The sequence below is a fragment of the Scyliorhinus canicula genome, chromosome 7 (assembly GCF_902713615.1).
Source record: "Scyliorhinus canicula chromosome 7, sScyCan1.1, whole genome shotgun sequence".
NCBI lineage: Eukaryota > Metazoa > Chordata > Chondrichthyes > Carcharhiniformes > Scyliorhinidae > Scyliorhinus > Scyliorhinus canicula.
The window spans coordinates 5,420,362-5,445,789 of record NC_052152.1 but is presented as its reverse complement, the minus strand read 5'-3'; the positions used below and the strand labels follow the sequence as shown (position 1 = coordinate 5,445,789).

At 48.7% G+C, this 25,428-nt stretch overlaps 1 protein-coding gene across 4 annotated transcripts in view; it reads right to left on the bottom strand.

Annotated features, from left to right (window-relative positions):
- LOC119968715 (1,4-alpha-glucan-branching enzyme-like) overlaps positions 1-25,428 on the bottom strand; it is a 707,296-nt gene that overhangs the window by 76,858 nt on the left and 605,010 nt on the right. For all 4 annotated transcript variants that reach the window (XM_038801318.1, XM_038801319.1, XM_038801320.1 and 1 more), the window contains exon 14: positions 23,370-23,500. In XM_038801318.1, the coding sequence (XP_038657246.1) occupies positions 23,370-23,500 (131 nt within the window). The remainder of the gene's footprint in view (positions 1-23,369; positions 23,501-25,428) is intronic.

The window sequence follows — 25,428 nt, the reverse complement described above, 5'->3', positions numbered from 1 at the left end:
GGTGCCTTCTCGTTTCTGATCCTTTTGCGAGTGAGAACATTTTCCATGTGTCCAGGCCGCCCATGGTTTTGAATACCTCGATCAAATCTCCTCTGAGACATACAGACCCTCGTTAATGCCTTTCCTAAAGCGGCATCCAGAACTGAAGGCAAAAGTGCCACTGAGGCTGAGCCAGTGTCTTACACAAATTCAACAAAACCTCTTTGTTCATGCAATCTATGCCCGTATTAATAAGTCTCACACCCTAAATACTTTGGGAACTGCTCTCTCAACCTATCTGCCACATTCAATGATCTATGCACATATACACACAGTCTCTCTGTCCCTGTCCCCGTTCTGTAGAGTCATAGATGTTTACAGCATGGAAACAGGCCCTTCGGCCCAGCTTGTCCATGCTGCCCAGTTTCTATCACTAAGCTAGTCCCACTTGCCCGCATTTGGCCCATATCCCTCTTTACCCACACTGCCAGATCCACGGGGTTACATACATATAAAGAATACAGCACGGGAACAGACCCTTCGGCCCTCCAAGCCTGCGCCGATCACGTTTCCTATCAAGACCAACCGTCTGTATCCTTCTATACCCCGCCTGTTCATGTACCTATCCAGATAAGTATATGCATAACGCAACTAAACCCCAAAAGCAAGCCTAGGGCAGAACCACAATTATAAAGAGAGGAGGGGAAGTGAGCACTAGCAACAGTAACATGTTCAAACTATGGTCAAACCCGTACGTCCTCCCAAGGTAGAATGGAAGGGCAGGAGCGGCAGAAATAAAACAGACCGACCTGGGCTATCCCACAACACCCATCAGTGAAGAGGAAAACAGGCGACTCAACAGTCCTCCCCATGTGTGCATGGGTTTCCTCCGGGTGCTCCGGTTTCCTCCCACAGTCCAAAGATGTGCGGGTTAGGTGGATTGGCCATGCTAAAAATTGCCCTTAGTGTCCTAAAAAAAAAGGTTAATGGGGGGGGGTTACTGGTATAGGGTGGATACGTGGGTTTGAGTAGGGTGATCATTGTTCGGAACAACATCGAGGGCCGAAGGGCCTGTTCTGTGCTGTACTGTTCTATGTTCTATGTAACAGGAGAGTGACCCACCCTGGGAAAGCCACTGGATTTCCACCAAGACACAGAACGTGACCCATTCCCAGGCCTCTATGCACCAGAGAGACCAGGAAACAAAACAAAAGCCAGTCTCCCAGCAAACCCCTCCCCATACCCTTGGAGCGGGACGTTCAGAGCCCCCAGAAACATCAGGATAACAACTACAGTGCCAGGCCTGGCCTAGCCCAGGGCGCCAACTGACACACCATGAACTATCCACCCACCTCCCCCGGAGGGGTACCAGAACACCCAGAAACTCCCCCCGCTACTGCTTCAAATAACTCCAGCAAGTTAGTTAAACACAATTTTACCTCAATGAATCAGTGCTGGCCTCCCTTCATTAACTTCCATTTGTCCATGTGACTATTAATTTTGCAAACCTTTGATTCCGATAAATTCAGCCCAGTGCCATTCTGAAGTTGGCTTTCCTCAGTTAGTTATTCTTACTCTGGAGTGTCTTGTTCTTTTCCATAATCAACCAAAACTTTATGATGCAGCTATCTCCTCAATGTTCTCCTGCAAATCCTTGATCCAACTGGCCCACCTCATTCCCAAGAACCAGGTGGAGCATTGCCTCTTTCCTCATTAACTGCACACATGGGGCTGTAGAGAATTATCCCCAAAACACTCTCGGAAGGCTTGTCCACCCTTTGCCCTTCACACTGCTGCTATCCCAGTCTACATTCAGATAATGAAAGTCCTCCATTAAAACTAGTCCAGAATTCTTGGGCGGGATTCTCAGAGCCCCTGCCGGGTCGGAGAATCGGCAGCGTGAATCCCGCCCCGACGCCGACTGCTGAATTCTCCGGCATCGGGTTTTGGCGGGGGCGGGAATCGCGCCACGCTGGTCGGTGGCCGTTGGCAGCGCCCCCCCCCGGCGATTCTCTGCCCCGCGATGGGCCGCCCCTTTCCGGCCGATCCTGCCAGCGTAAATCAAACCAGGTCTGTATCGGTGGAACCTGGCAGTATGGGCGGCCTGCAGAGTGCAGAGTCCTCATGGGGGGGCGCGGGGGGATCTGGCCCCGGGGGGGGGGGGGGGGGGATGACGCCAGCACACGCTGGCGCTCCCGTACATGCACCAACTCGTGGCGGCCGGCGGAGGCCCTTCCGCGCCGGTGCCGGCCTACCCCTGAAGTAGTGGAGGGTTCCCCACCTTCTGAGCGGCCCCAACGCCGGAGTGGTTCACACCACTCCTCGGCGCTGGTGTGGCCCGTCCCGCTAGGCAGGGGAGAATCCTACCCCTTGTGTCTGTGTTCAATTTCCTTGCAAATCTGTTCCTCTACACCTTTCCCACTATTCAGTGTCCTATAGATGTCACCGAGCAACGTGATTGCTCCCTTTTTGTGCCTTAGCGCCAGTCAAATACATTTTGTCCTTGACCACTCCGGAACATTCACTCTCTCCAGCACTGCAATGCTCTCCTTAATCAATAATGCCGCCCCGCCTGTTTCTCTTCCGTTCCTCTTCTCCCTGAACACCTTATATCACAGAATCATTCTGGCCCAGGAGGAGGCCAATTGCCTGCGCCAGCTTTTCAAACAAGCATCATGGCTTAGTATTCAGGAATATTTAATATCCAGCCCCGCCCTTCCTTGAGCCAATTCTCAGTTATAGCCACAACGTCGTATTTCCACCTGACAATCAACTCACCAGTCTTAATAAACACACTCTGCGCATTCACATAAATGTAACCCTGTTTTCGACTTTGCTACTTGCTCCCCCACTCTGACCTCTGCTTGATGATGATCAATCTCACCCAGTGCTCTGGTATTTTTCTCTGACATGACCTCCTGGTTGCCACATTCCTGCCAAGTTAGTTTAAACTCCCCCAAAGAGCACTAGCAAATTACCACACGAGGGACTCGGTCCCACCTCTGCTTCGGTTCAGTCAGCCCGGCCTGTACAGAGCCAATCACCCCAGAGCTGCCCCCAACATCTCAGGAATCCAAATCCCTTCCTCCTGCACCAGCTTTCCAGCCACACATTCACCTGCTTTATCCTCCTAATTTGTATATCCACTTGCGCAAGATACGGGAGAAATCCGGGGATTATTACTTTTGTGGTCCTGCACACTCATTTTATATACAGCTGCCGAAATTCTGACTGCAGGACAACACCCCTCTTTCTGCCCATGTTGTTTGTACCAATGTGGGCCAGAACTGCTGGCTGTTCATTCTCCCCTCTCAAGGTGCTCTGCAGCTAGTCAGTGACATCCTCCACCCTGGCACCAGGGAGGCAACGCACCACCCTGGCTTCACGTCTGCAGCCACAGAAGTGCCTGTCTATTCCCATAATTATAGAGTTACCTATCTCTATTGCTCTTCCAGTCTTCCTAGCACCCCCTCTCCCCCCCCCCCCCCCGTATAGCTGAACCCAACCGTGCCGTCATGAACATGGCTCTGGTTGCACTCCACGATGAACCAGCATTCTCATCCGTATTTAGAACTGAATACAGGTTGGAGAGTGTGATGCATTCAGAGAACTCCTCCCGTTCTTATTAGACTGTCTGCTGGCCACTCACCCCCTCTCTCCCTGCATACTTTTAAACTGCGGGGTGACCATGTCCAGGAACATGCTACCCACAAATCTCTCAACCTCACAGATGCACCACAGTGATGCCAACCGCCAACTCAGGTTCCAAACGCGAGAGCTCAATCTGCTGTCGCTGAGGACACTTGCTGCACAAATGGCCATCCAGTACATGGGAAGCAAGCTGGAGTTCCCACATAGCGCAGGACATGCAGTCTAGAGGTTGCAGCAGCCCTGCTATTAACAGGTAACCTTGCTTCTGCTAATAAGCTTTAATACTGCTAATAAACCTCTGATTTAGCTCACTGGGCTAAATCGCTGGCTTTTAAAGCAGACCAAGCAGCACGGTTCGATTCCCGTATCAGCCTCCCCGGACAGGTGCCGGAATGTGGCGACTAGGGGCTTTTCACAGTAACTTCATTGAAGCCTACTCGTGACAATAAGCGATTTTCATTTCATTTTTCAATACTAACAAACCTTGCTTATATTGATAATCCCTATTAATACTTAACACGCTTTGCGATTACTGTAGCATGCTGAAAATTCCCAGCATTTTCTATTTTGTTTTCAGATTTCCAGCATGAGTCATGGTTTGCTTTTGTACAACAATAATGGAATTTGTTTTGTTCATTTTCCACATTAAAGGTTTTATATAAATGCATGTTAGTGTTTTGGAGCAAGCTCTTTACCCAGAGAGTGGTGAGAACAAGGAATGGTTGAAGAAAATGTAACAGATGGTTTTAAGTCGATGGTTTTAAGTACACCAGGGAGAAAGGAATAAAATAATAAAAGGATACTGTGACAGGGTTGATAAAGTGGGATGAGGTCCATGTGGAACATAAATTTCAGCAGAGACCAGTTGGGCCGAATGGCCTGTTTCTCGGCTATGCATTCACATAATTGTTGCAAAAGACTCATTAGAGATTTGAACGTTCAGCGCCGTCCAGGGTCCCTCTCTCGGGCTGGAATGACATGAACAGCAGGGGGAGACAGAGCACTATTATATTGTCCAACCTGGAGGTGATCAATATGTGCTCTCTGGCTGTAACCAATCCCAGGGAGGGTAACATTATATTCTCTGTGCTGCAAAGCCTTCAAATTCAATTTTTACAAAATAAATTTTAAATCATTTTTATTGTGCCACATTTGTGCATTTCCATTAAGAAACAAGTTCTCCTTCCGCAAGAGGGACTGAGTGGTGTTCAGTCTGCCAATACAAGGAGCAGCAATGAGACCGACCTTGTGACCAGCTGGAGCGAGTCAACCCACACTCTGACATTACTAAGTGTACGATGAGACAAAATCCATTACAGACTTGGCAGAAACTCCACTACAACCAGTCATGGGGTTCAAAACCACAACAAGGACCTGCTCCATTAAAGTCAGACTGTTATTCAGCAAATCCTTGGTTTGTATTTCGATTTCATTTCAGGGAGAAGAGGTATTGTTAACAGTACTGAAATTCTATAACCAAAGCGGGAGCTATCCTCTGGCTGATCCATACAGAGCATCATTCCACCGGGGTTACTCACTTTGGGTGGAGGAGGGGGAGGAATGGAGGGGGGGTGGGAGGAATGGAGGGGGGTGGGAGGAAGTGAAACATGAAGGAGAGGGGAGGGTATGGGATGGAGGGGCAGGGTGTAGGGGAGGAGAGGGAGGGTGTAGGGGAGGAGAGGGAGGGTGTAGGGGAGGAGAGGGAGGGTGTAGGGGAGGAGAGGGAGGGTGTAGGGGAGGGAGGGAGGGGGTAGGGGAGGAGAGGGAGGGGGTAGGGGAGGAGAGGGAGGGGGTAGGGGAGGAGAGGGAGGGGGTAGGGGAGGAGAGGGAGGGGGTAGGGGAGGAGAGGGAGGGGGTAGGGAGGAGAGGGAGGGGGTAGGGAGGAGAGGGAGGGGGTAGGGGAGAGAGGGAGGGGGTAGGGGAGAGAGGGAGTGGGTAGGGGAGAGAGGGAGGGGGTAGGGGAGAGAGGGAGGGGGTAGGGGAGGGAGGGAGGGGGTAGGGGGAGGGAGGAGGGAGGGGGTAGGGGAGGGAGGAGGGAGGGGGTAGGGGAGGGAGGGAGGGGGTAGGGGAGGGAGGAGGGAGGGGGGAGGGGAGGGAGGAGGGAGGGGGGAGGGGAGGGAGGGGGGAGGGAGGGGGGAGGGGATGGGATGGTGGAGGGGAGGGGATGGGGAGGGGGGGAGGGGATGGGGATGGGGAGGGGGGGAGGGGGGGGGATGGGGAGGGGTGGGGGAGGGGGGAGGGGGGAGGGGGTGGGGGTGGGGAGGGGGGGAGGGGAGGAGGGGGTAGGGGAGAGAGGGAGTGGGGAGGGGAGGGAGGGAGGGGGTAGGGGAGAGAGGGAGGGGGTAGGGGAGAGAGGGAGGGGGTAGGGGAGAGAGGGAGGGGGTAGGGGAGAGAGGGAGTGGGTAGGGGAGGGAGGGAGGGGGTAGGGGGGAGGGAGGGAGGGGGTAGGGGGGGAGGAGGGAGGGGGGTAGGGGAGGGAGGGAGGGGGTAGGGGAGGGAGGAGGGAGGGGGAGGGGAGGGAGGAGGGAGGGGGGAGGGGAGGGGGGAGGGAGGGGAGGGGATGGGATGGGGGGAGGGGAGGGGATGGGGAGGGGGGGAGGGGGATGGGGAGGGGGGAGGGGGTGGGGAGGGGGAGGGGGGATGGGGAGGGGGGAGGGGGGGTAGGGGGGGTAGGGGAGGGGGGTAGGGGAGGAGGGGGGTAGGGGAGGAGGGGGTAGGGAGTGAGGAGGGGGTAGGGAGTGAGGAGGGGGTAGGGAGTGAGGAGGGGGTAGGGGAGGAGGGGGTAGGGGAGGAGGGGGGATGGGGGGAGGAGGGGGTAGGGAGGAGGGGGGAGGGGGTAGGGGAGGAGGGGGGAGGGGGGGGAGGAGGGGGGAGGGGGGAGGGGGGGTAGCGGAGGAGGGGGGTAGCGGAGGAGGGGGGTAGCGGAGGAGGGGTAGCGGAGGAGGGGGTAGCGGAGGAGGGGGTAGGGGAGGAGGGGGGTAGGGGAAGAGGGGGGTGGGGGAGGAGGGGGTGGGGGAGAAGGGGGAGTGGATGAGGGGAGGAGTGGGGGGAGGGGAGGAGGGGGGGGAGGGGAGGAGTGGGGGGAGGGGAGGGGGAGGGGATGGGGGAGTGGAGGGGGGAGTGGAGGAGAGGAGGGGGTGAGGGGAGGGGGGAGGGGGGGTGAGGGGACGGGGAGGGGGTGAGGGGGGGGAGGGGGTGAGGGGACGGGGAGGGAGGGGGACGGGGAGGGAGGGGGACGGGGAGGGAGGGGGACGGGGAGGGGGACGGGGAGGGAGAGGGGGGGGGACGGAGGAGGGGGAGGGGGAGGGGACTGGGGATGGGAGGGTGAGGGGAGGGGAGGAGGGGGGGAGGGAGGGGCGGGGATGGCGAGGGAGGGAAGGAGGGGGAGGGGGTGTAAGCGGACACGGGGAGGGGGAGTTGGGGAGGGGAAGGAGGGGGAGGGGGTGAATGGGAGGGGGGGTGGGAGGGGGGAGTGGGAGGAGGGGAGTGGGAGGAGGGGAGGGGGGAGGGGAGGAGGGGGAGGGGGGGGGTGAGGGAGGGGGTGAGGGGAGGGGGTGAGTGGGAGGGGGGAGTGGGAGGGGGGGGGGGAGGGGGGAGGAGGGGGAGGGGAGGAGGGGGAGGGGGGAGAGTGGGAGGAGGAGTGGGAGGCGGAGGAGTGGGAGGCGGGGGAGGGGGTGCGTGGGCGGAGGGGAGGGGTTGTGAGTGGGAAGGGGAGTGGGAGGAGGGGAGGGGGTGAGTGGGAGGAGGGGAGGGGGAGTGGGAGGAGGGGAGTGGGAGGGGAGGAGGGGGTGGGAGGTGGGGAGGGGGGGTGGGAGGAGGGGGGAGGGGGAGGGGAGAGGGGGGAGGGGGAGGGAGAGGGGGGGAGGGGGGGGGGAGGAGGGGGGGAGGGGGGGGAGGGAGGCGGAGGGGGGAGGGAGGAGGAGGGGGAGGGGGAGGGAGAGGAGGGGAGGGGAGGAGAGGACGGGGAGGGGGAGGGGGGGGGGAGGAGGAGGAGGGGGAGGGGGAGGGGAGGAGGGGGAGGGGAGGAGGGGAGGGGGGAGGGGGAGGGGTATAGATTGTCTTTACAATAGTTTGTACAATTTCACTGAACCCACATGACGTGAACCCATAACTAATTTGCTCGTTGCTGTTCTGCACAATACAAACCCTGAAATATCTGGTTGGAAACACAGATTGAAGAGGGCAGCTGGAAAGTCAGTACTAACCGAATCAGTGTAACGTTTAAACAAGGCGAGCAGGAGAATGTGAACCCCTGAACAGTCAATGAGCTTTGATAGTGAATAGAAGTCAATCGGGGCTTTGCAGTTCCTGACTAAAGGTCTAGCTGTGTTAAATTGTTTGAGTTCGCGAGAACCATTCACTTGTCGTCTAATAATTGCAATGTTTATAGGGCAAGGTTATGATCTCGCTGAATGAGAGGATTTCAATGAAAGATGAATGCAACGTTCACTCTCTGAACACAGGTCCAATCCGGACAACATATTTCAGTAGCTAAAGAAATGGAACAAAAATCTGCACTGCTACATTTACACCCAGCTCTGCACTGTTAAGCTATCGTGTGAGACTCGCACACTCTTCACGGGCAAATATCTATCCCATCAACCCCATGTACTTGAATCCGGAGTATTTGGAAAAAGCACAGGGGTATTCCCCTTGATGTTCATCCCTCCACCAACATCACCAAAAACCCACTGTGTCGTTATCATCACATTTTTTTGGTGGGATCCTGCTCTGCACATTTGGCTTCCATGTTTCTGACATGACTTCAAAAGTATTTCACCGGAATGCCATCAGCTCGTGATAGGAGGATGTGAATTCAACAGCATTTTGGCAGGTGTGAAGATGCTAAAGCATGACCCTTCCCCGAAGCCCCTCATTCTTCCCACCTCATGGTTCAGTTTTCAAAATATTTAACGAAAAGAGGAACACTTAAGGACTTGTGGACCAAATAGCTTTGAAAGATCAACTGCAACTACCCACCTTTCCCTATATTGCTCAATCCCACCGAGCCACCTTCTCCCCGTATCCCTCATCGCATAACCCACCATCTCACCAAAGTTATATCAATTTCAATTTTAAACAGTCTCAACAGCTTATTCTTTCAGAGGTTGTGGGCGTCACATTTGTTGTCTTTCACTGAGTGGCTTGCTAGGCCATTGCAGAGAGCACTTAAGAGTCAACCACATTGCTCTGGGGCTGGAGTCACATGTAGGCCAGACCAGGAAAGGATGGAAGATTTCCTCTCCTAAAGGACTTTCGTGAACCAAATGGGTTTTACATCCATTGATGGTGGTTTCCATAGAATCATAGAATTTACAATGCAGGAGGAGGCCGATCGAGTCTGCACCAGCCGTGGGAAAGAGCACCCTACTTAAGCCCACCCCTCCACCCTGTCTCCGTAACGCACTATTCTCACCTAGCCTTTTTTGGGGGTAAGTTAGCACGGCCAATCCAACTAACCTGCACATCTTTGGACTATGGGAGGAAACCGGAGCAGCCGGAGGAAACCCATGGGGACACGGAGAAGGTACAAACTCCACAAAGACAGTCACCCAAGGCCGGAATCGAACCCAGGTCCCTGGAGATGTGAGGCAGCAATGCTCACCACTGTGCCACCCTGTGGTGACCATTACTGAAACTAATAGTTCCAATTCTATTTCAAATTTTTAAATTGAATTCAAGCCAACTGCCATGGTGGGATTTGAAGCCAAGTCCCCAGAGGATTGGCCTGGGTGTTTGGATTACCAGTCCACTGGCATTACAACTACGCCGCCATCTCCCCAAGGAATCTGTTCCAGAATTCCCCTTCTTTGTGTGTGAGGCAGTAATTTTTACCATCACCCCGGAATGGTCTAAGCCTGCCATCCAAGAGAAGGTGGTAAATTGGATCCCAAATTGGCTCAGTGACAGGAAACAAAATCTGCCAGGGGGTTTTGCCACTGGATGACTGTTACCACTGGTGTACCACAGAGCTCAGTATCTGACTCTTAGGTTTTCGTAGTTTATATTACTAACTTAGTCTCAAATCTAAGGCGGAGGGTGAAGAACTTTGCAGAGCAAACAAATTCTGCCTCTTTTTCACAGCAGAAACCACAGTTACTTTTGATGGGGTGAAGAGCTGAGTGTTTAGAAACATTGTGGTTAGCTTCATGGCAGAGCAATAGAGATGCATTCAAGCATGAAGGGAAAGATAAATAAACAATCCACAAGGAACCCATGTCTGGAGCAATATCATAGAATTTACAGTGCAGAAGGAGACCATTCGGCCCATTAAGTCTGCACTGGCGCCTGGAAAGAGCACCCTACCCAAGGTCACCACCTCATCCCCATAACCCAGTAACCCCACCCAACACTAAGGGAAATTTTGGACACTAAGGGCAATTTATCATGGCCAATCCACCTAACCTGCACATCTTTGGACTGTGGGAGGAAACCAGAGCACCCGGAGGAAACCCACGCACACACGGGGATAATGTGCAGACTCCGCACAGACAGTGACCCAAGCCAGAATCGAACCTGGGACCCTGGAGCTGTGAAACAATTGTGCTATCCACAATGCTACCGTGCTGCCCCATAATGACTGGCTAGTGAAATATCTTGTTGAGTGATAATGTGGAGATGCCAGCGTTGGACTGGGGAGAGCACAGTAAAAGTCCAACAGGTTTGGGACAGCACGGTAGCATGTGATAGCATTGTGGCTTCACAGCGCCAGGGTCCCAGGTTCGATTCCCGGCTTGGGTCACTGTGCGGAGTCTGCACATTCTCCCCGTATCTGCGTGGGTTTCCTCCGGGTGCTCCGGTTTCCTCCCACAGTCCAAAGACGTGCAGGTTAGGTGGACTTGCCATGATAAATTGCCCGTGGTGACCAAAAACATTAGGAGGGGTTATTGGGTAACAGGGATAGAGTGGAAGTGAGGGCTTAAGTGGGTCGGTGCAGACTCGATGGGCCGAATGGCCTCCTTCTGCACTGTATGTTCTATGTTTCAAATCACTAGCTTGAAACAAATCTGTTGGACTTTAATCTGGTGTTGTAAGACTTCTTGCTGAGCGACACTGAATGGGAGTTTTGCATTTCAAAGGCTGTCCGGGAATTTGAAGCCCTTTCAAGTGTGCTTGGCTTTCCAAGAAGCTTCTGACGCTTCTAACAGCTGCTGCCTCAGAGACTTGTCTGAGGCAGGAGGTGTTAGGAAAGGGTAGGTGAGAATGGAGTGAATTTTCACTGTACTGCCTATACTGCTCTTCCGCGTTCAGGCAGGGGTGACTGATGGGCGTCTCTGGCGGGGAGGTGTCGGGTCACCTTGATGTGTGTGCGCTGTGGGGGGTGACCTGTTATTTCCATGGTGGTGGTGGGAAGCCCCTCCTTATCAGTAAGGGTGGGGGGGGGGGGGGGGAGAGATGGAATTGGGAGCACCCACCACAATGCATATATTTGCATGGTGAAGGAGAGAGATTCGCGTCTGGGTCCCGCTCCCAGCACCAGCAGAGACCAGTCCCAGTTCTCTGCTGCCGGGAGCACTAAGGCTGTAGAAAGGAAATCCCGACCAGAGTGTTCCAAAGTCACACAACCCTCAGTAAAAGGTTCTCCTCACCCCTGTCCTTTAAGGGCGATACTAATTTTAAAACAGTGTCCCCTAGGTCTGTAATCACAGGAGGAAACATCCTTTGCACATCCCCCTTGTTAATGCCATTCAGGATCGTATATACTTCACTCAAGTCACCCCTCACACTTACAATCTCCAGTGAAAACAAGCCCAGTATTTCCAACGTATCCTCATGAGATAAAGCACTCAGTCCCGGTATCAATTGAGTAAATCTCCTCTGAACGAAGCCCAATGTACTTCCATTCTTCCTTAAATAAGGAGGCCAAAACTATACACTGTATTCAGACCGTGGTCTCGCCAATGCCATAAGGTTAGGGTTAAGGTTAATTCATTTGGCCGGACGGCTGGTTCGGGATTTGTACCGGCTGAGGTTATCCATGAAGGTCCCACCTTCTCAACCTTGCCCCTCGCCTGAAGTGTGAGACCCACAGGTTAAATCACCACCAGTCAGCTCTCCCCCTCAAAGGGGGAGCAGCCTACGGTGCACGGGGACTACGGCGACTTTCAGTTTCTCTTCAATATAACTGAAGCATATCCATCCTTACTTTTATGCAATAAAGGATAGCATTTCATTCGCCTTCTTGATCACGTGCTGAACCTGCATATTAGCTTTTTGTGACTCCAGCACAAAAATACCGAGATCTCTCTGCAGCTCAGAATTCTCCAGTCGTTCTCCACTCCAGTAATACTCTGCTTTTTTATTCTTTCTGCCAAAGGGGAACAACTTCACATTTTACACCTTCTGCCGGATTTGTGCTTATTCAATCAACCCATTTATATCCACCTGCAAACCCCTTATGTCTTCCTCACAACATGCTCTCCAACACCTATCTATCTTTGTTTCATCTGCAAATTTAGCCAGCATGCCTTTGTTTAAAAGGTTGAGGCCCTCACATAGATTCCTGTGATACTCCACTTGTCACATCCTGCCAATCAGACAAAGGCATACGCTTTGGTATCTGACAGTCAGCCAATCTTCTATCCATGCCAATATGATACCCTATACACCACGAGCTTTCATTACCTGCAAAAATCTTTGATGTGGCGCCTCAACAAATGCTTTCTGGAAAACCAAGTGCAGTATGTCTACAGACATTCCTTTTTCCACAGAATGTTACTGCTTCAAAGAACTCCATCAATTGGTTAAATAGGATTTCCCTTTCACAAAACCATGCTGATTCTTCCCAATTACCTTGAACTCATCTAAGTGCCCAGCAGTAACTTATTTAACAATCAATTCTTACACCTTCCCCATGTCAGACAACAAGCTAACTGGCCTATAGTTTCTGGCTTCCCATCCCCTTCTCTTTTTTGAATAGAAAGGTTATATTTGCTACTTTCCAGTCTGATCGAACAAAGAACAAAGAAAAGTACAGCACAGGACCCTCCAAGGCTGCGCCCACCATGCTGCCCGTCTAAACTAAAATCTTCTACACTTCCGGGGTCCGTATCCCTCTATTCCCATCCTATTCATGTATTTGTCAAGATGCCCCTTAAACATCACTATTGTCCCTGCTTCCACCACCTCCTCCGGCAGCGGGTTCCAGGCACCCACTACCCTCTGTGTAAAACACTTACCTCGTACATCTCCTCTAAACCTTGCCCCCTTCCACCTTAAACCTATGCCCCCGAGTAATTGACCCCTCTACCCTGGGAAAAAGCTCCTTACTGTCCACTCTGTCTATTCACCTCATAATTCTGTAGACCTCTATCAGGTCGCCCCTCAACCTCCTTTGTTCCATTGAGAACAAACTGAGTTTATTTAACCTCTCATCATAGTTAATGTCCTCCATACCAGGCAACATCCTGGTAAATCTCTTCTGCACTGGTAATGGCATTGTTCAGCTACAGCCCATCCCAAGAGTACGGCCCCCAGTTCCCCAGTACCCCACAAACCAAACTCACTACTCCCACCCCAGTCTTGGAGCCGTGCATTCAACTTGCTACCTTTCTGCACCCCTTCTCTCTGGGTCCTCTTACCTGCCTCACTCACAGTCACACCCTCTTGTTGCCGGCACCTGACCAAATCAGGAGACCCTATCCTAAGTGATGCACCTGCTTCCTGGTACAAAGCATCCCTCGTAATTCCTCCCTCCATGATGTAACTCAGAGTCTGAAGCTCAGCCTCCAGCTCGTCGAACTTCCTCCGGCCGCAGACACTTACTACTGCAGACGTGTTTACCCTGGATCACACTGAAGCTCCCACATGCTGCAGCCGTTACACATCACCTGCCCTGCCATCCTTAATGTGCTTTAATTAATTACTTAATTATATTATTCACTTAACATATTGCTTTCTTATATTCTTTTGTTAATTTTCCCACCAGTTCCTGTAATATTTCATAGCATCTCTACAATGCAGAAGAGGCTACTCGGCCCATCGATTCTGCACAGACCCTCGCAAAGAGCACACCACCCAAGCCCACTCCCCGCCCTATCCCTTAACTCCACCTGACCTTTGGACTCCAAGGGGCAATTTATCATGACCAATCCACCTAACCTGGGACGGGATTCTCCGACCCTCCGCCGGGTCGGAGAATCGCCGGGGGGGGGGGGTGTGTGTGTGTGTGTGAATCCCTCCCCCGCCATCCACCTAATTCTTCGGCATTGGAGAATCATTGGCATTCGAACTAGCACTAGAATGACATCCACCTGAGGAAAGAGCAGTGCTCCGAAAGCTAGTGATTCGAAACAAACCTGTTGGACTTTAACCTGGTGTTGTAAGACTTCTTACTGTGCCCAGCCCAGTCCAACGCCGGCATCTCCACATCTAGAAATAAAGCACAGTTCTTACTTTTTAATGTCCAATTCACCTAACAAGCACATCTTTTAGGACTTGTGGGAGGAAACCGGAGCGCCCGGCGGAAACCCACGCAGACACAGGGAGGGCGTGCAGACTCCACACAGACAGTGGCCCAAGCCGGGAATTGAACCCAGGTCCCTGGCGCTGTGAAGCAACAGTGCTAACCACTGTGCTACCGTGACGCCATAAAATGTACTTGGGCCTCACCCCCACAACCCAAGGATTTTGCAGGGTAGGTGGAATGACCACACTACATTGCCACTTAATTGGAAAACAATTATTGGGTACTCTAAATTTATAAAAGTGCAGACAAATTGTGAACAGCAGCGATCCCAGCAGCTGTGGGATACCACTTCTCATTTTCTGCCACTCTGAATACTTACTCTTTATCCCCACTCTCTGCTTTCTGTCCTGCAGCCAACTAGCAATCCATTCTCTCACTTGTCCCAGGATTACACATTCTCTGACTTTATTCATCTAATATGTGGCACCTTATTGAAGGCCTTTTGAAAATCTAGATAAATTACATGTACTGCATTATCACTGGTACCTCCTCAAAAAATTCAATAAATTTGGTGATGCAAGATTATCCCTTTGAAATTCATGCTGAGTGCCTCCGCGCTGCATCCTCAGTCAATATTTCTTTCCTGGTGTGCAATGCTCCAGGTGGGGTTTAACCAGCTCCGTGCATAACCTAACTCCCATCTCCTTACAAAAGGGCGAATATTCCATTAACCTTTTGATGGAACCATCAATTCACCAGACACGTGTTTCCGATGTGAATCTAGGCTTTAATCGACTTACTTCAGAGCCAGCCTGTTACCTGTCGATGAACTCGTAGTGACCCAGGCTGACTCTGGACACGGGTACTTATACAGCTGCACTAGGGGGAGGAGTCATGGGTGGAACCAAGGGTGGAGCCCAGTACTAGTTCCTAGGTGCTCCCAGCGCTACTCCCCCTAGTGGTAGGACAGCGCTACTGCGCTTACAACAAGAGTTGTATATATTAACATATATTACGTTCACCACACCTTTTAAATTATTTTTGGTCCTTGTCTACTTGCGTTTTGTGATTTCTGTAGTCAGGTTGTTGAACCTCAGCGATCACCAGGAGATTCTAGCTTCTTGCCATTTTGGTGTAAAGTGGATGCCATGGCACTTTCTCACAATGATCTCCATCTGACACAAATTCGCTCACTCACTTGTCGATGTCGCTTTGCAATTTCCTGCTGCCATTTACATTTCTCACTGCGCCACCTAACTTCATTTCAGTACATGGCTCATCTACTCCTTCACCCAAGTCATAAATGAATATACTGAAAAGTTGCAGTGTCCCAGTACACATCCTGGAGAAACATCTTCTCACCATGTCCACGAATCCTCTATTCTCAAGAAACAAATCCAAATATCTCATGACCTTATTACTGGCATTTTCTGGTTACATTTACCTGCTTACGGTGATCTGTATTCTTTTGGTGAAGAAAGTTCAAATTGCTTCTTTCTTACTTTTCCACTTTTACATTTTGTCCCATAGGATGTGGACCTCCTCACTGCCCTGAGTAATTTTCCTGGAGCAATTTTGCCAATTTTAGTACCAGTTGGCTTGTATCAATTTTTGAAATTAAAATGCCTCTTCAGTATGCTATACTGCGAAAATGAAATTACATTCATCTTTTCAAACCAATTTCAACCACGCAGCATTCGCTATAATTACTGTTGTTACAGGATTTAGCTAAAATATAGAGCGGTTCTGTCACAATTAAAGTAATTGCTATTGATGGGCTAAAATGGAAACAGAAAAAAAAAATCCTCAAGAGAACTGAACACACAACCACCAAGACTTTTTGACCTTAATTATAGCACTGACTGCACTTAAAACACACTTCATTGACTGTGAAGCGCTTTAGAACATCCTAAAGTCATGAAAGGCTACTGTATCGATGCAAGCACTTTCTGTAATATGCTGTTCAGAAAGCTAGGCTGACGGGCCAGTGTAGTACTGAGGAGTGCTGCATTGATGCTGTCTGTAACTAAACCCCAGAATCCCATTTCACTGGGGAAGCGAACACTGAAAGATCCAATGGAACCATTTGAAGAGGAATGGGGACTTCTCCCAGTGACCTGGGCAACATTCTTCCTCCCACGAACATCCCCAAAAGCAGATTAAGCCTTCACTTCTCTCACAGAAGTCTGCAGGATGTTACAGAATAATACGGCAGAGAAGGAGCCTATTTGGACCATTCTTTGAAAGAGGTATCCAATTAGTCCTAATCCCGTCTTTTGTGCCTTTCGCACTTGCCTCTTTAAAAAGTACACTTCATTGTGTATAGTGCAAAGTGCTTTGATACATGGTAAGGTGCATTATAAACTCAAGGCTAAGAGCTGCATTTAAAATGAACAACTCAAAGAAAATGCTCTGCAGCTTTTTTATGCACTGATATTCCATATTATACACAATGCAATCTCAACAGAGAAGGACGCATAAATAAATAAACTTCAAAGCAGCATACAAAAGTATGAGAGTCTAAAGACATTCATATGCTTCAAGGTACCACATAGTGATTCATTCCACCGACCTTGTCTCTTCATTAGTGGTTGCAGGCACACGCTGGACACGGCAGGACCGGGATTAATCCAAACCATGTGAAGCACTACCTCCTGTACGACGCCTTTGGGGATCTACTTTCATGCTTAATAGTTCTGCTCCATCTTGCATGAATGGCAATTGATTCAACCAGCCCATTTCTTCCGCTCGCGCACACTTCCCCACACCTCCATTATGAAACAGCAGGTAGATAGAGATAACAGAATGTTACAGAAGAGGGGAAGATTATTTAGCCTATCCTGCCTGTACCATTTGGCAGACAGAGGGTTTCAATGGAAAAGGATTCATTCCTTAATACGGATAGTCTTTCCCTAAAAAGTTATTACCTGGTAGAATCCCTATTATCAGCTACGATGGAGTGGTTCGTCCTCCAGAGCATGAGAGACAAAATGTCAGTCTTTACAGTTTGCTGAAACTCAGCACAGAATAAATATCAACACAACTTTCAACTTTTTGAACAAAGTCAATTTACATCAGATATGAATCACAGAACTGTTACAGTACAGAGGCCATCCAGCCCTACGTATCTGCACCAGCCCTCTGAATGAGCAACTCACTTACTGCCACTGCCCTGCCTTCTCCCCGGAAGCCCTTCCTTTTCAAATAACAGTTCATTACCCTTGCGAATGTCTCGATTGAACCTACCTCCATCACACTCCCAGGCAGTACATTCCAGACCTTAACCGTTTTCTGCACAAAAATATTTTTCCTCATATCCCTAATGTTTCGTTCGCAGATTACCTGAAATCCGTGCCCTTTAATTTTCGACCCTTTCACGAGGAGGAACAGCTTTACGCTATCTACTCTGTCCTTGATCTTTATGATTTTGAAAACATCTATCAAATCCCCGCTCAGTCTTCTTTTCTCCAAGGGAAAGAGTCCCAGCTTCTCCAACGATCTCCATATCTGAAGTTGCCCGGCTAACAACAGTTTAAACAAGCGTTTGATGTAATAATTGGTCATGTTGGTAGTTTTCTACATAGATTTTTTTCTACATAGAACAGTACAGCACAGAACAGGCCCATCGGCCCTCGATGTTGTGCCGAGCATTGTCCGAAACCAAGATCAAACTATCCCACTCCGTCATTCTGGTGTGCTCCATGTGCCTATCCAATAACTGCTTGAAAGTTCCTAAAGTGTCCGTCTCCACTATCACAGCAGGCAGTGCATTCCACACCCTAACCACTCTCTGAGTAAAGAATCTACCTCGGACATCCCTCCTATATCTCACACCCTGAACTTTATAGTTATGCCCCCTTGTGACAACTACATCCACCCGAGGAAATTGTCTCTGAACGTCCACTCTTTCTATCCCCCGATCATCTTATAAACCTCTATTAAGTCGCCTCTCATCCTCCTCCAAAGAGAAAAGCCCTAGCTCCCTCAACTTTCCTCACAAGACCTATCCTGCAAACCTGGCAGCATCCTGGTAAATCTCCTTTGCACCCTTTCCAATGCTTCCACATCCTTCCTATGAGGTGACCAGAACTGCACACAATATTCCACTTGTTAATTTTGACTGCTGGATGGCGTGTACTTTGATCTGATCGGGTTCCCTGATTTCTTTTCGAGGCGATCTATTCCTGGAAGATTTCTCAGGGATCTTACTTTCCTCGTTATTTTAAGAATCATTTAGAGAGCATTGAGGTGAGCTACAATCAAAAATGGGGATTCTCCTGTGCGAACCTGTACTATGAGCAAGAAAATTATTTTGTTTGATATTTGAGTTTTTAATGGCTGGCTACATATCCCAAAAATGCAAACTATCAGATGGTGATAGTGAAACATTTGCCAATTATAGTTACTGTACGAGCTGTCATCCCTCGCCAATATTACTATTTTGTTTCCTATTCCTAAAACATGATATTTTAATCTTGAATATATGTGTCAGATCTTTTTGTGGCATTGTAGCAGAGTGGTTAGTTAGCACTGTTGCTTCACAGCGCCAGGGACTCGGGTTTGATTCCCGCTTGTGTCACTGTCCATACCAGGGTCCATAAACACATTTACCATAACCGATACATTAGAGACTGGCGTTAGTGGACTTTGCAATGAGGAAAAAAAATCACACAGAGGTTTGCTTCTCACAAATTCCGACGGATAACCTTCAAAGAACATCAGTTATAGAGCAGCCATTGAGCATTAATATAGGAGGAAATCTGCAGCTATGGTGTGAGGCTCAGAATCAATAGTAAATTAGCTGGCTGGATAGAAAATTGGCATGGCAATGGAAAGTGAATAGAGATAATAATGAGTGGATAATCATCAGTCACTTCATGGCTGAGAGAAATCTGCAGGGCTGTCGCTGACCAATGTGGAGCAGAGGGATTCCGGCAGTTTGAAATTTAGCATTGACACAGAACCTTGCATTGGGGAGACTGCATATTTCTGAACTTGCACCAAGTCGTATTCACCCATCATCCTGGCCTGGAATGCTGGACCGGAAGGCAACACCACACTTTTAAATTGTGGCCACTTGAGCATTATCAATTTTCACTGCTCCACCCACTCATAGCTGTTTGTGCCCAAAGCTCTGGAAATACCCCCTCACACCTTCCATTAGGCCATAAAACACAGGAGCAGAATTAGGCCACTCGGCCCATCGAGCCTGCTCCGCAATTCAATCATGGCTGATATTTTTCTCATCCCCATTCATAAGAACATAAGAACTAGGAGCAGGAGTAGGCCATCTGGCCCCTTGAGCCTGCTCCACCATTCAATGAGATCATGGCTGATCTTTTGTGGACTCAACTCCACTTTCCGGCCCGAACACCATAACCCTTAATCCTTTTATTCTCCAAAAAACTATCTATCTTTACCTTAAAAACATGTAATGAAGGAGCCTCAACTGCTTCACTGGGCAAGGAATTCCATAGATTCACAACCCTTTGGGTGAAGAAATTCCTCCTAAACTCAGTCCTAAATCTACTTCCCCTTATTTTGAGGCTATGCCCCCTAGTTCTGCTTTCACCCGCCAGTGGAAACAACCTGCCCGCATCTATCCTATCTATTCCCTTCATGATTTTATATGTTTCTATAAGATCCCCCCTCATCCTTCTAAATTCCAACGAGTACAGTCCCAGTCTACTCAACCTCTCCTCATAATCCAACCCCTTCAGATCTGGGATTAACCTAGTGAATCTCCTCTGCACACCCTCCAGCGCCAGTACGTCCTTTCTCACGTAAGGAGACCAAAACTGAACACAATACTCCAGGTGTGGCCTCACTAACAACTTATACAATTGCAGCATAACCTCCCTAGTCTTAAACTCCATCCCTCTAGCAATGAAGGACAAAATTCCATTTGCCTTCTTAATCACCTGCTGCACCTGTAAACCAACTTTCTGTGACTCATGCACTAGCACACCCAGGTCTCTCTGCACAGCAGCATGTTTTAATATTTTATCGTTTAAATAATAATCCCGATTGCTGTTATTCCTACCAAAATGGATAACCTCACATTTGTCAACAATGTATTCCATCTGCCAGACCCTAGCCCATTCACTTAATCTATCCAAATCCCTCTGCAGACTTCCAGTATCCTCGCACGTTTTCTTTGTTCTTTTACCCTTAATGCCATGCATCTTTATAATGCAGCAACCTTTTGTGTGGCACCTTGTCAAAGGCTTTCTGGAAATCCAGATATACCACATCCATTGGCTCCCCGTTATCTACCCTACTGATAATGTCCTCAAAAAATTCCACTAAATTAGTTAGGCATGACCTGCCCTTTATGAACCCATGCTGCGTCTGCCCAATGGGACAATTTCTATCCAGATGCCTCGCTATTTCTTCCTTGATGATAGATTCCAGCATCTTCCCTACTACCAAAGTTAAGCTCACTGGCCTATAATTACCCGCTTTCTGCCTACCTCCTTTTTTAAACAGTGGTGTCACGTTTGTTAATTTCCAATCAGCCGGGACCACCCCAGAGTCTGGTGAATTTTTCTGCCTTCTCTCCATAACCTCTGATCCCCTTATTAATCAAGAACCTATCTATCTCTGTCTTAAAGACATTCAGTGATTTGGCCTCCACAGCCTTCTGCGGCAAAGAGTTCCACAGATTTACCACTCTCTGGCTGAAGAAATTCCTCCTCATTTCTGTTTTAAAGGATCGTCCCTTTAGTCTGAGATGGTGTCCTCTGCTTCTAGTTTTTCCTACAAGTGGAAACTTTCTCTCTACATCCACTGTATCCAGGCCTCGCAGTATCCTGTAAGTTTCAATAAGATCCCCCCTCATCCTTCTAAACTCCAACGAGTACAGACCCAGAGTCCTCAACTGTTCACGGCTTCTCTACCTCTCTTTCCTCATTTAAGATGTTCCTTAAAACCTTTCCCATTGTGCCCTGATGTGGCTAGGTGTCAATGTTTGTCTGATAATGCCCCTGTGAGGCATCGTCGAGAAGTTTTGCTGAAGTTTTGAAGGTGCTCGATGAACGGGTTTGGGCAAAAGTACGCAAGCGTGTTAAAAAAGATGGACTGGGTTTGACTGTTGTTTTTCACCACAGGCTTTTCCCACGACAACTGCTGGAATCACACATTGGCCCAGATTGGGTAAGGACAGTAGGTGCCATACCTTACAGGGTATCAGTGAATCAGTTTGGTTTTTATAACAATCTAACAGATTCATGGCCATGTACAGTAAAATCATATGTTTAGAAAACAACTCAAACTCAATACCGTGCTGTAACATTAACTCACATTCTCGGGGTTACTAGTTCAAAACCAAAGTAACATAACCATAGTACTGCCATCTGAGATTCTTCGAGAGTGAGAGCAACAGCCCAATCATTGCCCGTCATGTTTAAGCACAATTCTGCCGAGCTTTAGCAAGAATGCTGTGCATACAGAGGAGTTAAAACTATGAGGTGTGACAAAACTCACCTATCTTGGAGGACATAGACTCCAATTCGCAGAGCGCCTCCTCGAGCCTTTTGTGTATACAAAGGCTGGGAAGTGGTCGTACAAGTGAAATTGGGGCTTTTTCCCGTCTTTAGGGAAGAGAACATGGGCTCCTGCACTGGCTGGGAAGTGGACACAGGAGCAGTTCATTGATTTCACATTCTGTAGGCTGGAAACCAGCTCCGCGCAGAAGAAAACGAAGCGCCAAAGCAGATCAGGTGACCTGAGCAGAAGAGCCATTTCAGAGACGGTGTCCCAGGAAACAGGACACGGGGAGGGAGACAGAGAGAAGGTTCCAAAACGAGAAGGTGGTCCCAAATATGAGGGCGGGGCAGAGAGGGGCCGCAGAAGAAAGTTACAGGCAGGGACAAAGACAGCAATAAGAGAAAGATCCCATTGAGTCAAAATATATGACAGGAACAGATTAACAGGACCAAGTTAAAGAGTTGTGGGGAGCAGGTTTGAAGTTAAGCGGGCTTGAGAGAAATCCTGAAAATCTGAGGCGGCAGACGAAGGTTGGTGACTCCTTACTGTGGGCCTTTTGGAACAACGTTGTTCTGCTTGACATGGCTGAAAATTTGAAATTATGTTTGGAAGCTAAAGCTCGTGTGTACTCAGAGATCCAGAGGAAAGACATTTCAGAAGGTGAGACTGAAAACCTGGGGTGAATCCTTGTTGAAGCTGTCAGAGTGAGAGCAATGTTTGGAAAGAATTCGAAGACTAGATCTTCAAATTTGAAGATTGGAAAATCTTGTGTGAAAGACAAAGTTTCCGTGAGACTGGTTGGCTCACAATGTGGCAAACATCTGAAGGGATTGTTTAGAAATCCATGGAATCTGCTTTGGTGTGGTGTGTCTGACCACAGGTCATCAGTTAATTAGCATGTATCCCATACCTACGCTAAATATATACTTCTATGAGATAGATATTGCAAATTATTTAATCTTTCTGAATTAGTGTATGCCTGTAAAAATATTGCTGCAGTATAAGAAGTGTGATTTGAATCATTTTCTTGTGTTGGTATTGAGATCTTTCCAACTTTTTTATCTGATGTAATTTTGTTCATTTTTCTTGTTTGATCTTTGTGTTAAAGGTTCACTGACAGACTCCTGTGAATTTATTCAGTAGCTTTCCTCCCCGGTTTCTTAAACAAAAATAGAATCCATCAAGCCAGGCTTCACTCTTGAATCTGATTTGTCCAGTATTAACATCAGCTGGGATTGTAACACAGGAAAAGTTTGAACAGTGCGAGTTTCTCTACTCTGGAAAAGGAATCGCTGAGGGTAACTTCATAGCATTCTTTAAATTATGAAGGAGGCCAACAGAGTAGATGTAGAGTAAATGTTTCCATCTGTGGGGGTGAGGCTGAAACTTTAGGCCATAAATATATGACAGCCACTATTGACTCCAATCGAGAAATTAGAGGAAAGATCTTTAGAACCTGGAACTTGCTACAAAAGGAGTGGTCCTGGAAAACAACATAGATACACTGAAGGGAAGCAAGATGGATTAAGCAATAGGTCAAGCTGATAGGGTGAGATGAGATGAAGTAGTGAGAGGAGACTCATGTGGAGCACACAGACTGACATGTACCAGTTGGGTGGAATGGCCTGTTTCTGTACAGTAGAATTCATGTAACTCAAAAGCAATCAAATCACACATGGTCCACTCACAAACTGATGAAGTCAACTTTCCCAAAAGGTTGAACACCATGGAGGTACATCGCAGGAAATGGTGTCCCCACAACATGGCTTAGCCTTCATTGTGTCCAACACAGGGGCTCAGTACATAAACAGCTACATATGGCCAAAGGTTCTGTAAAGGATACTTCCCAGGCTTATCTATTCCCACTCTGTAGTCGGGGAAACTCTTTTCATGGTTGAAGTTGAAGATGAAAAGAAGATTTGCACGCTCAAAGGCGATGACCTTGTTTCCTTCATGCTTCTCATTCACATAGGCCTAAAGGGGGAGGAAGAGCAAAAGATACATTATTAATTAAATACGCACACTTGCTCTCTACATATCTTCTCCTCCTCAAGTTCTCTGCCCAAAGGCAGGTTCAGCATAAACACCACAGTTTCCACCAGAAAGGACAAGAAAGCAGTCCCGAATTTACTCCAGTCTGACCATGTATCAAACCCCTGCTGTTGGCACTAATCTGATCCACAACTGACTGCCTAGACAGTCCAGTTTTTACATGCATGTGGCAGCTTGAAGCTATGGATAGTAGAGGCTCGAACTCCTTCCCATCATGTGGCTGAACAGGAATCTCTCCCACTCTTACTGCCTGCTATGGACCATGTTGAAAGGATTTACAAACCGATACTCAGCCTGCTTAATCACCGTTATGAACACGGCTTCCTTGGCCAGCAAGTCCTGGAGTGAGCGGTGAACTCCGGGGTTCTGGCTCAGAAGTAGGGATGTTTATCCGCGGCGATACAGGACCTCTCTCCCCACTTGTAAGAGATTAAATTACACTGAAAGTGCATCATGCCCTTGACCGGTGATTTTGCAGTTGCACACGCACTTTCACATATGTCAGGTGGACCCAGACAGCTCCACCTTGACACTGGTTACGCTGAAATTTCAACAATTCCACATCTTCCTGTGCCATTCTGAGGGAGTGTTGCGCTGATGGAAGCTCAGACCATTGTAAGAGATAGCAATCTCTATAGTTCCATCTGCCTATTATACTGGAGATTAAACATTTGCTGGCACAGCAGACAGACTGGAGATTGGTTTCCTGAGAGCAAAGAAGATTAAATGAAGATTTAATAGAGGTGTTCAAAATTATGAAGGGCATTGACAGAGTAGTTAGGGAGAAGTTGATTTCACCGACAGAAGGGTTGACAACCAGAAGAAACAGATTTAAGGTAATTGGCAACAGAAAAAATGTGATTGCTTCAGCAAGCTGTAATGATTTGAAATGCCTGAAAGTATGGAGGAAGCAGATTCAAATGGGAATGAATAAATACTTGACAGGAAATATTTTACTGGACGGTACTGGGACTAACTGGAGAGCTCTTCCAAAGGGACGGTAAAGGCTTGTTGGGTTGAATGCCATCTTCCTGTCCTACGTGATAATGTGCGAAGAGGAGCAGGGAGCCATCAAGATGCTGGGGCCAACATTCTTTGCTGTAGTGGCCTCAACCCAACTCAAAAACTGGTCAGAATCATTGCTTCACTTTTTCTGGGATCTTGTCAGGCTGTCACTGCACAACGTGTGATTCGCTGCACATTCAGCATCTTGGGATGTTTTGATGTGATAGGCTATGGACATAATATATGTTTGCCTTTGTATTGCTTTGCCTCACAATCTGATGACACTCTTTAATGCAAAAGAGATTTCGCTGACTTGAAGATGAGAATGGGTGTTACTCACGGAGCCACAGCTGATGCCTGTCCCTTTCTCGGCCTTTAAATATTCATTGGTTTTCCTTCAAAGGTGCCTTGTGCTCATCTTTAATTAGTTTCAGTTATCACATTTCACATAAAAGGTAGTGCAGGGGGCCATTTAACCCATCGTTGCCCATGCTAACTAAGAGCTATCTGATTAGTCCCATTCCCCATGCCCTGTAATATTTTTTCCCTTTGAAGTAGTTATCCGATTTCCTTTTGAAAGTCACTTGTAAATCCTTTCAGCCGCACTCTGGTAACATAGCAGGTGAAGAAATGTCCCCTAGCCTCTCCTCACTCTCTTCTTGAGACCCCTAAATCGATGATTCCCAGTAAATTCCTAAACAGAAAACAATCAAGCCAACATTAAGGGCATTTAAATGGTCATTGGATAGACATATGGATAATAAGGGAATAGTGTAGATGGGCTTTAGAGTGGTTTCACAGGTCGGCGCAACATCGAGGGCTGAAGGGCCTGTACTGTGCTGTTA